At 40.9% G+C, this 12,170-nt stretch overlaps 1 protein-coding gene across 2 annotated transcripts in view; it reads left to right on the top strand.

Annotated features, from left to right (window-relative positions):
• The window catches only part of tgfbi (transforming growth factor, beta-induced), a 47,632-nt gene extending 38,656 nt beyond the window's left edge, over window positions 1-8,976 (top strand). For both annotated transcript variants that reach the window (XM_061976540.1, XM_061976541.1), the window contains exons 13-17: window positions 6,351-6,475; window positions 6,555-6,657; window positions 6,719-6,759; window positions 8,577-8,604; window positions 8,673-8,976. In XM_061976540.1, the coding sequence (XP_061832524.1) occupies window positions 6,351-6,475; window positions 6,555-6,657; window positions 6,719-6,759; window positions 8,577-8,604; window positions 8,673-8,740 (365 nt within the window). In that variant the 3' untranslated portion in view covers window positions 8,741-8,976. The remainder of the gene's footprint in view (window positions 1-6,350; window positions 6,476-6,554; window positions 6,658-6,718; window positions 6,760-8,576; window positions 8,605-8,672) is intronic.
• The last annotated feature ends 3,194 nt before the right edge of the window (window positions 8,977-12,170 follow it).

Below are 12,170 nucleotides of genomic sequence, written 5' to 3' on the forward strand. Positions count from 1 at the left end.
ACTTACACAGAGTACTTTGAGTGCATAAGTGTACACTTCTGTACTTACACTTAGTCATTTGCGTGCATAAGTGCACACTTCTGTACATACACTTAGTCCTTTGAGTGCATACGTGCACACTTATGTACTTACACTGAGTACTTTGAGTGCATAAGTGTACACTTATGTACTTACACTTAGTCCTTTGAGTGCATAAGTGCACACTTCTGTACTTACACTTATTACTTTAAGTGCACACTTATGTACCTACACTGAGTACTTTGAGTGCATAAGTGCACACTTCTGTACTTACACTCAGTCCTTTGAGTGCATATGTGCACACTTATGTACTTACACTTAGTCCTTTGAGTGGATAAGTGCAAACTTATGTACTTACACTTAGTACTTTTAGTACATAAGTGCACTTACACATAGTCCTTTGAGTACATAAGTGTACTTACACTTAGTCATTTGAGTGCATAAGTGCACACTTATGTACTTACACTTAGTACTTTAAGTATTAGTGTTCCTGGAAAAAAGGGACAAACACACATACTGTGCATCTAAATGTGTATATATCATTTATACACACATACTGTACAGATAAATGTGTATATATCATTTATACACACATACTGTACATCTAAATGTGTATATATCATTTATACACACATACTGTACAGATAAATGTGTATATATCATTTATACACACATACTGTACAGATAAATGTGTATATATCATTTATACACACATACTGTACATCTAAATGTGTATATATCATTTATACACACATACTGTACATCTAAATGTGTATATATCATTTATACACACATACTGTACAGATAAATGTGTATATATCATTTATACACACATACTGTACATCTAAATGTGTATATATCATTTATACACACATACTGTACATCTAAATGTGTATATATCATTTATACACACATACTGTACATCTAAATGTGTATATATCATTTATACACACATAATGTACAGATAAATGTGTATATATCATTTATACACACATACTGTACATCTAAATGAGTATATATCATTTATACACACATACTGTACATCTAAATGTGTATATATCATTTACACACACATACTGTACATCTAAATGTGTATATATCCTTTATACACACATACTGTACATTTAAATGTGTATATATCATTTATACACACATACTGTACATCTTCATGTGTATATATCATTTATACACACATACTGTACATCTAAATGTGTATATATCATTTATACACACATACTGTACATCTAAATGTGTATATATCATTTATACACACATACTGTACATCTAAATGTGTATATATCATTTATACACACATACTGTACATCTAAATGTGTATATATCATTTATACACACATACTGTACATCTAAATGTGTATATATCATTTATACACACATACTGTACATCTAAATGTGTATACATCATTTATACACACATAATGTACAGATAAATGTGTATATATCATTTATACACACATACTGTACATCTAAATGTGTATATATCATTTATACACACATACTGTACATCTAAATGTGTATATATCATTTATACACACATACTGTACATCTAAATGTGTATATATATTTTATACACACATACTGTACAGATAAATGTGTATATATCATTTATACACACATACTGTACATCTAAATGTGTATATATATTTTATACACTCATAATAACTACATGTGTTGGTGATGATATATAATAACTACATGCCTTGCATTAAAAAGCATGACGTTAGATTTGTTTATACCTGCAGAAAAGTATTTGTTTTCCACCTGTTGTTGCAAGGAAAGCTAAAATATTGATAACCAATCCATAAAATCACAGTCAGGGATAAAAATTTGCCCCGTTGCAACTTTTCTGCAGCATTTAAGTGTGATGGAGGGTGTGCTAGTATTCATATTACTACATATTAGGGGTGTAACGGTACGTGTATTTGTATTGAACCGTTTCGGTACGGGGGTTTCGGTTCGGTTAGGACGGGGGTTGGCAACCCGGCGGCTCTAGAGCTGCATGCGGCTCTTTAGCGCCGCCCTGGTGGCTCTCTGGAGCTTTTTCAAAAATGTATGAAAAATGGAAAAAGATGAGGGCAAAAAAATATATTTTTTGTGTTAATATGGTTTCTGTAGGAGGAAAAACATGACACAAACCTCCCTAATTGTTATAAAACACACTGTTTATATTAAACATGCTTCACTGATTCCAGTATTTGGCGAGCGCCGTTTTGTCCTACTAATTTTGGCGGTCCTTGAACTCACCGTAGTTTGTTTACATGTATAACTTTCAAGGACGTGTTTTATGCCACTTCTTTTTCTTTCTCATTTTGTCCACCACACTTTTAACGTTGTGCGTGAATGCACAAAGGTGAGTTTTGTTGATGTTATTGACTTGTGTGGAGTGCTAATCAGACATATTTGGTCACTGCAGGACTGCAAGCTAATCGATGCTAACATGCTATTTAGGCTAGCTATACGTACATATTGCATCATTATGCCTCATTTGTAGCTATATTTGAGCTCATTTAGTTTCCTTTAAGTCCTCTTAATTCCATTTATATCTCATGACACACTATCTGTATGTAATATGGCTTTTAATTGTTTGTGGCTCCAGACAGATTTGTTTTTGTATTTTTGGTCCAATATGGCTCTTTCAACATTTTGGGTTGCCGACCCCTGGGTTAGGAGATGTACCGAACGAGTTTCCACACGAACATACTAAGTAGTCGCCTCTGCTTCCTTCTGCCTCTGTTTCGGTCAGTACTCTACACAGCACCCAGCATTGTCCCACCCACACAACTATCTGATTGGTTACACACAGAGCGGTAACAGCCAATCAGCAGTGCGTATTCAGAGCGCATGTTTAGCGTTTAGCAGGTAATCATCAGGCAGCGGACTCTCCCCAAATGATAATAAACACCTCCCAGTCAACTACTAGTAACATCACTATGAGCCCGTTGTTGACCTTCTAGAAATACAAAAGGCAGCTCAGCTCGCTCGCAGTCCTGGCTTGAGGTGAAGGCTAATTCGCTTTTAGCGTAACGTTAGCTCATTTTGCGGTGTGTGTGTGTGTGTGTTACGGACAGCAAAGCCCTGTCTGTCTGTTATTTCACTTGACCTTTTTCTGTGTTGATTGAGCTGTGTTGAAGCAGCAAAAAAGGACTTTATGTTAAATGAAGAGTTTCTGTCTCTGATAGTTGATATAATAATGTAAGTGCATCATTAAGCCGACATGAACTCCATGGTGTTCAGGGATGAATAGTCTCTCCTGTTGCTATTGTACTATTTTTTCAGCTATAGTTACATTAATCATTAGTATTCATACTTGCCAACCCTCCCGGATTTTCCGGGAGACTCCCGAAATTCAGCGCCTCTCCCGAAAACCTCCCGGGACAAATTTTCTCCCGAAATTCAGGCGGACTCAGGTCCATGTGAGGACCTGAGTCCGCTAACCCACAATATAACCAGCATACCTGCCCAATCACGTTATAACTGTAGAATGATGGAGGGCGAGTTCTTGGTTTCTTATGTGGGTTTATTGTTAGGCAGTTTCATTAACGTCCTCCCAGCGCGGCAACAACACACAACAACAGCAGTCACGTTTTTGTATACCGTAAAGCAGTTCGTCTGCCGTAAACAGCAATGTTGTGACACTCTTAAACAGGACAATACTGCCATCTAGTGTGTGTGTTATGTGTGGGTAAATAAATGAACACTGAAATTCAAGTATTTATTTTATATATATATATATATTAGAGATGCGCGGATAGGCAATTATTTCATCCGCAACCGCATCAGAAAGTCGTCAACCAGCCGCCATCCACCCGATGTAATATTTGATCAGAACCGCACCCGCCCGTTGTTATATATCTAATATAGACGATGCAAGGCATTAGTGAGGTTATAAAGCTTTTGCCTGTTAAAGAAAGGAGACTGATCCAATGCAGCACAGACATTCGCGTGCCACGCTGTCACGACCCAGACGCACACCAGTGTGCAATCATATGGGAGCCGCGCTGAGCGCACCTCCAAGCGCGTCTCGCTGCCGGCGACGGCCGGGTATATGGGCCCGACGCTCCAGCGCCATCCATTTTCAGGGCTAGTTGATTCGGCAGGTGGGTTGTTACACACTCCTTAGCGGGTTCCGACTTCCATGGCCACCGTCCTGCTGTCTATATCAACCAGGGTGAGCCCCACCCCTTTCGTGAGCGCACTGCGCGCGGAGCGACCCCTGTTACGCGCCCCCGGCAACAGGGGTGGCGGGCAGGTAAGCTGCGCGGGCGGAGCGCGCGGAGTGACCCCTGTTACGAGCCCCCAGCCACGGGGGTGGCGGGCAGGTAAGCTGCTTACCTGCTGCGCGTGACGCCGGCCACGGCGAAGGCGGACGAGGCGGGGTGTCGGTGCGGTGGGCGCGGTGGTGACCCTGGACGTGCGTCGGGCCCTTCTCGCGGATCGCCTCAGCTACGGCTCCCGGTGGGGCCCTCTCGGGGGAAGGGGCCTCGGTCCCGGACCCCGGCGAGGCGTCCCTTCTCCGCTCCGTAAAAGTGTCCATCTCTTTTTCTTTTTTTTTCTTCTGTTGTGGCATATGCTGCAGGTGCCTGCTCGTTTTTCGTATGTGGGTAACAACATTTAACTATGTATATATATTTCCCAATTGGTTTAACTGCCACCCGCCTGAATCTATTTAAAATCTAATTTTTTTTTATTTCAACCACCCGACCCGACCCGACCCGCGGATAAAATCTAATTTTTTTTAATTTCATCCGCCCGATCCGCGGACTCCGCGGTTGTGCCCGCAAACCGCGCATCTCTAATATATATATACATATATATATATATATATATAATCTAAGGTAACACGCAAGGACATTAACACATCCGACACATATGTAGGATTAACCGAGGGAGAGTTTAAAACCAGATGGAACAATCACAAGGCTTCTTTCAGGAACCAAAACCTGCGGAATACCACAGAACTCAGCAAACACATTTGGGACCTCAAAGACAATAATGTTGAATATTCAATAACATGGCAAATTCTTGCATCCAGCACACCTTACAATAGTGGTAATAAAAGATGCAACCTATGCTTGAAAGAGAAACTGTTTATTATTTACCGTCCAGACCTGTCATCCCTCAACAAGCGCAGCGAAATTGTAACAGCATGCCGCCACAGACGGAAACACCTCCTAGGTAACACATGAGCCAATCACCACGCCCCTACGCCAGCCTGTACCCACCCACTCTGTGCCCTATATAAACCATGGTATGTGAATGCTCCCATTAAAATCTCCTGATGATTGAGGGTACCCCCTCATGAAACAGGCCTGTAGAGATGAAATAGTCTTGTGATTTTTTTTCCCACACATACATATATATATATATATATATATATATATATATATATATATATATATATATATAATAAAATTAATATATATATATATATATACGTATATATATATACATATAATAAAATATATATATATATATATATATATATATATATATACATATACATATATATATAGCTAGAATTCACTGAACGTCAAGTATTTGTTTATATATATATGAAATACTTGACTTGGTGAATTCTAGCTGTAAATATACTCCTCCCCTTTTAGCCACGCCCCCCCCCCCCCGAAATCGGAAGTCTGAATGTTGGCAAGTATGTTAGTAATGGAGCATCCTAGTTTTGAATGGCGGGGTCCCTGCTATCACATGTTGATAAAAATATAACATTTGCATAATAAAAATCAAGTACAGGCTTCCAAAAATGCTGTAATAAAATAAAAAAGTTGACTTGAAACTGTTTAATGTTGCACTTTTTATATGTAGAAGAGAAAAGTTTTGTCATTTTATTTAATCTGAGCAACAATTTGAGGCAGTTTAATGTTGATTAACGTGGGCAGAATTATTATAGTGTTCCCAATGTTAAAAGGATAACGCCATTGTGTACAAATTTGGTAAATAAATAACCAAAAAATGTATATTTTGTTGTTTTCTTACTGTACCGAAAATGAACCGAACCGTGACCTCTAAACCGAAATGTTTGTGTGCCGTTACACCCCGACTCCATATTGCCATCATTGTTGCCCATGACAAGAAAGTCCACCTAAGTTCTGTGGATTGTGCTCAACAAAATGTGTTGACTCGTCTTGTTTAAGTTAGCGAGGTGTCTCCTTCTTTGGCTGTGACCTTCTTGAAGTGTTGGAAAACATTTCCCTTCCATGAAGAAGAATATTTACTGACGTATAAACAAGTGAGATGTCATCACCAGGAAGAGGAATATTTACTGACGTATAAACAAGAGCTGTTGTCATCATCACCAGGAAACAGCCAGCAGCTGGCGGCCACCCTCAGATACCATCTCGGCGACGGGATGCTGGTCAGCGGCGGGGTAGGCTCTCACACCCGAGTCAAACCTCTGCAGGGTGACATGTTGGAGCTGGGCGTGGTCAGTGGTCACATTTCATCCGGCATTGGTTCCTAAACGCCGATCCACACTCATGCCTCTGCCCCCCCCCCACCCTTAGAAAAACTACACGGTCTTTGTCAACCGAGTGGCGGTGGCGCACGCCGACCTGATGGCCACCAACGGCGTGGTTCACGGCGTGGACAGCATGGTCAAGCCGCTGCGTGAGTCACACCTTCACTTCCTGTGTGGACAGCAGCAAACGTGAGTCATGTCTGTTTGCAGCTCCCAAGGTGGACCCGGAACAAGCTGACGGGCCGGCCAGGGTGAGACCTTGAACGCAACACTCAAGTCCTTATCTATTAGTCCACACCTTTACATCATTTTTTTTAGATCTTTAACATCAAAACTGGAGTTGCCATTATGATGTTTTCTCTTGACCTCACCTTAGTCTTTAACTAAACTAAGTCTTTCAATGATTGGAATCTGCATGATATACTAGTTACTATGGTCATCTAATTAGTTACTATGGTCATCTAATTAGTCACTATGGTCATCTAATTAGTCACTATGGTCATCTAATTAGTTCCTGTGGTCATCTAATTAGTTACTATGGTCATCTGATTAGTTACTATGGTAATGTAATTAGTTACTATGGTCATCTGATTAGTTACTATGGTCATCTGATTAGTTGCAATGGTAATGTAATTAGTTACTATGGTCATCTGATGAGTTGCTATGGTAATGTAATTAGTTACTATGGTCATCTGATTAGTTACTATGGCCATCAAATTAGTTACTATGGTAATCTATTTAGTTACTATGGTAATCTAATCAGTTACTATGGTCATGTGATTAGTTGCTATGGTAATGTAATTAGTTACTATGGTCATCTGATTAGTTACTATGGTCATCTGATTAGTTACTATGGTCATCAAATTAGTTACTATGGTCATTTGATTAGTTACTATGGTCATCAAATTAGTTATTATGGTAATCTACTTAGTTACTATGGTCATCTGATTAGTTGCTATGGTAATGTAATTAGTTACTATGGTCATTTGATTAGTTACTATGGTCATCAAATTAGTTACTATGGTAATCTACTTAGTTACTATGGTCATCTGATTAGTTACTATGGTCATCTAATTAGTTACTATGGTCATCTATTTAGTTACTATGGTCATCTAATTAGTTGTTATGGTCATCTAATTAGTTCCTGTGGTCATCTAATTAGTTACTATGGTCATCTGATTAGTTACTATGGTCGTCAAATTAGTTACTATGGTCATCTATTTAGTTACTATGGTCATCTGATTAGTTACTATGGTCATCAAATTAGTTACTATGGTCATCTGATTAGTTACTATGGTCATCAAATTAGTTACTATGGTAATCTATTTAGTTACTATGGTCATCTAATTAGTTATTATGGTCACCTAATTAGTTCCTGTGGCCATCTAATTAGTTACTATGGTCATCTATCTGATTAGTTACTACGGTAATCTGATTAGTTGCTATGGTAATGTAATTAGTTACTATGGTCATCTGAATAGTTACTATGGTCATCTGATGAGTTACTATGGTCATCAAATTAGTTACTATGGTAATCTATTTAGTTACTATGGTCATCTGATTAGTTGCTATGGTAATTTAATTAGTTACTATGGTCATCTGAATAGTTACTATGGTCATCAAATTAGTTACTATGGTAATCTATTTAGTTACTATGGTCATCTGATTAGTTACTATGGTCATCTAATTAGTTGCTATGAACAAGATCCATCCCTTGTGTGGTTGCTATGCGTAGAGGTAAGTCCTACCAGATCCAGCCGGTAGCGCACCACCTCAGGCTCCTTCCCCCACCAGCGTAGAGTCGAGACGTTCCACGTCCCAAAAGTCAGCCTCTGCTGCCTCGAATTGGTCCGTCTGGAGCCTCCACTTTCACTGCCATCCACTTGGCAGCGCACCCCCACCCCACTGGTTCCGACCACGGGTGTGGCGGAGAAAATGGTGTGTCCACGTAGCTCGGCCCACAAAATCCTCATTTAAGTAAGGCGCAGTCTTAGTAAACCACAGGCTCACTAATAGATGGTGTTTGGATCTTAGTAGTATTTAACTCCAGGTTTTGTCTTCTGCGCAGCAATCAGACGTGGGAAGCTTCAGGAATGGTGAGTTGTGTCCCCCCCCCCCCGATTGTCGTTTCTGATGTCACTCCTGACAATTCTTCTCCACGCAGACGCCCTTTTCCTCAAGGTCGTGCAGAGCGGCTCCAGCAGGACCATGAGCAGCAGGCCAGATGTTTAAAGGTCACGTCTTTGTTTACTTTCCCTGGAATCATCTGCTCGGTTTCTTGGCAGACAATTTGACACTGAGCAGAGACACCTGGTGGAAGAATAAAAACGTGAGTTCTAAAGGCCAACTGAAGCAATTGAGGACTTAAACAAACCTTAAAGTTGAATATAAGCACATTCTTTACTGGCAGCAACGTTGCTAACTGCTCACCAACATGCGCTTTGCTACTTCTCTTATTTTGTCAACTCTTGTGTTGATAAAAAAACAAAACAATCTGGGACATGTCGGGAAAAACTGTCCACCACATTTCTTGTCTTTTGTTCTTGTGGACGTCGGGTTGGCCCTCAAAGTGTTGTTTTTTTTGTCAAAATAAAGCCGGAGTGAAAAAACAAAGTGAGTGTGATGACCGTTTCCAACGCCATGTTTCCATCACGTGCTATGAGGCGGGTCACCATACTTGCCGACCCTCCCGAATTTTCCGGGAGACTCCCGAAAATCTCCCGAGACAACCATTCTCCCGATTTCCAGCCGGACAACTATATTGGACGTGCCTTAAAGGGGGAACATTATCACCAGACCTATGTAAGCGTCAATATATACCTTAATGTGGCAGAAAAAAGACCGTATATTTTTTTTACCGATTTCCGAACTCTAAATGGGTGAAGTTTGGCGAATTAAACGTGTAGGAGCCATTTAAGGCATCCTTATTTTTGTGTTGGCATTACTTTCTTTTGTCACTAGGTGGCGGGCTTTTTGGTTGAGCAGTGCAGGGGGGAAGGCATATGTAGGAGCACAGGTGAGCCAAACGAGGAAGGACTCAGGTGTGGGAGCACAAACCGTTCTTACTTGAATGTAATGGCAATCTTCTCCTTCAAATGTTCCAATTTATTGTCATTACTCAACAGTAGTGATGGGTTGATGAGGCGTCATGAAGCGTTTCGACACATTGCAAAACTGTATTGATACTGTGTCGATACTGTGTCACTAAATACTGACATCTGCTGGACATTAAAAATCCCTACAGGCAACCTATGGACCGACTCAACTGACTGATTTTTTGCCCTAGTACAGGGGTCACCAACCTTTTTGAAACCAAAAACTACTTCTTGGGTACTGATTAATGCGAAGGGCTACCAGTTTGATACACACTTAAATAAATAAATAAATATATTGTCATTTGTAAGTTACACGTAAGTGTGATTTAAACAAGAATAGCTAAATAAATAAATTGATATATATAAAAAAAAAATGGTGGCAGAGGGGTTAGTGCATCTGCCTCACAATACGAAGGTCCTGAGTAGTCTTGGGTTCAATCCCGGGCTCGGGATCTTTCTGTGTGGAGTTTGCATGTCCTCCCCGTGACTGCGTGGGTTCCCTCCGGGTACTCCGGCTTCCTCCCACCTCCAAAGACATGCACCTGGGGATAAGTTGATTGGCAACACTAAATTGGCCCTAGTGTGTGGATGTGAGTGTGAATGTTGTCTGTCTATCTGTGTTGGCCCTGCGATGAGGTGGCGACTTGTCCAGGGTGTACCCCGCCTTCCGCCCGATAGTGGCTTATTATATTTTTCGAAGTTTTTTTCAAAATTTTACCCATCACGCAATATCCCTAAAAAAAAGCTTCAAAGTGCCTGATTTTAACCATCGTTATATACACCCGTCCATTTTCCTGTGACGTCACATAGTGAAGCCAACACAAACAAACATGGCGGAAAGAACAGCAAGCTATAGCGACATTAGCTCGGATTCAGACTCGGATTTCAGCGGCTTAAGCGATTCAACAGATTACGCATGTATTGAAACGGATGGTTGTAGTGTGGAGGCAGGTAGCGAAAACCAAATTGAAGAAGAAACTGAAGCTGTTGAGCCATATCGGTTTGAACCGTATGCAAGCGAAACCGACGAAAGCGACACGGGAGAAAGCGAGGACGAATTCGGCGATCGCCTTCTAACCAACGATTGGTATGTGTTTGTTTGGCATTAAAGGAAACTAACAACTATGAACTAGGTTTACAGCATATGAAATACATTTGGCAACAACATGCACTTTGAGAGTGCAGACAGCCCAATTTTCATCAATTAATATATTCTGTAGACATACCCTCATCCGCGCTCTTTTCCTGAAAGCTGATCTGTCCAGTTTTGGAGTTGATGTCAGCAGGCCAGGGAAGCTAGGGTCGATATTCTTCTCTTGATCATCTTCAGTGGCATAAGGGACGGTGTGAGCCAAGACATCCGGGGGGGTTTAGCTCGCTCGTCTGCGGGAACCAACTGCCGCCATTGCTTGCCGTGCTAGCGAGGTCCTTTGTCCCTGAATTGCTCACACACTCCGGCAGATTCAACGGGGGTCTGGCGGCAGATTTCTTTGACTTTATGGTTGGAAATGCATCTGCTTTGAGTGTCGCAGGATATCCACACATTCTTGCCATCTCTGTCGTAGCATAGCTTTCGTCGGTAAAGTGTGCGGAAACAAACGTCCAATTCCTCGCCACTTTGGCATCTTTGGGCCACTGGTGCAACTTGAATCCGTCCCTGTTGGTGTTGTTACACCCTCCGACAACACACCGACGAGGCATGATGTCTCCAAGGTACGGAAAACAGTCGAAAAAAACGGAAAATAACAGAGCTGATTTGACTCGGTGTTTGAGAAAATGGCAGATCGCTTCCCGATGTGACGCCACATTGTGACGTCATCGCTCCGAGAGAGAATAATAGAAAGGCGTTTAATTCGCCAAAATTCACCCATTTAGAGTTTGGAAATCGGTTAAAAAAATATATGGTCTTTTTTCTGCAACATCAAGGTATATATTGACGCTTACATAGGTCTGGTGATAATGTTCCCCTTTAAAGGCACTGCCTTTAGCGTCCTCTCACTGTATTTGATTGGTGAAACGGAGTCAAACGTCACCAGTGAGTGTATTTGATTGGTGAAACGCAGGTCTGCGATAGATCCTACTTTGAAGGTCTGTCTGACAGACCAAAACAAACAAAGCGTGCATTAACAGATCGATAAAAATCAGTAGCGAGTAGCGAGCTGAATGTAGATAAATGGAGCGGAGTAAAAGTAGCATTTCTTCTCTATAAATATACTCAAGTAAAAGTATGTTGCATTAAAACTACTCTTAGAAGTTCAATTTATCCCAAAAGTTACTGAAGTAGATGTAACGGAGTAAATGTAGCGCCTTACTACCCACCTCTGCCAATCAGGTAGTCGTGCAGATCCAAGATTGCGATGTCAACAACGTCTCGCGATGAAGAGGAAAATACTCTAAAACACCTTCAAAAAGTTTGAAAAAAGAACAACAGTATATGTTACATGCATGTTACGTCTGTAAGGAATGACGAGGTGAATGATTTCACGATCACAAGGTGGGACACTTACAGGAGTTCTTTAAAACGCTGGCTTTGCTGTGATGGCGAGTCTCGTAAAGTAGCCGAGACA

This window comes from Nerophis lumbriciformis, linkage group LG16 (assembly GCF_033978685.3).
Source record: "Nerophis lumbriciformis linkage group LG16, RoL_Nlum_v2.1, whole genome shotgun sequence".
NCBI classification, from domain to species: Eukaryota; Metazoa; Chordata; class Actinopteri; order Syngnathiformes; family Syngnathidae; genus Nerophis; species Nerophis lumbriciformis.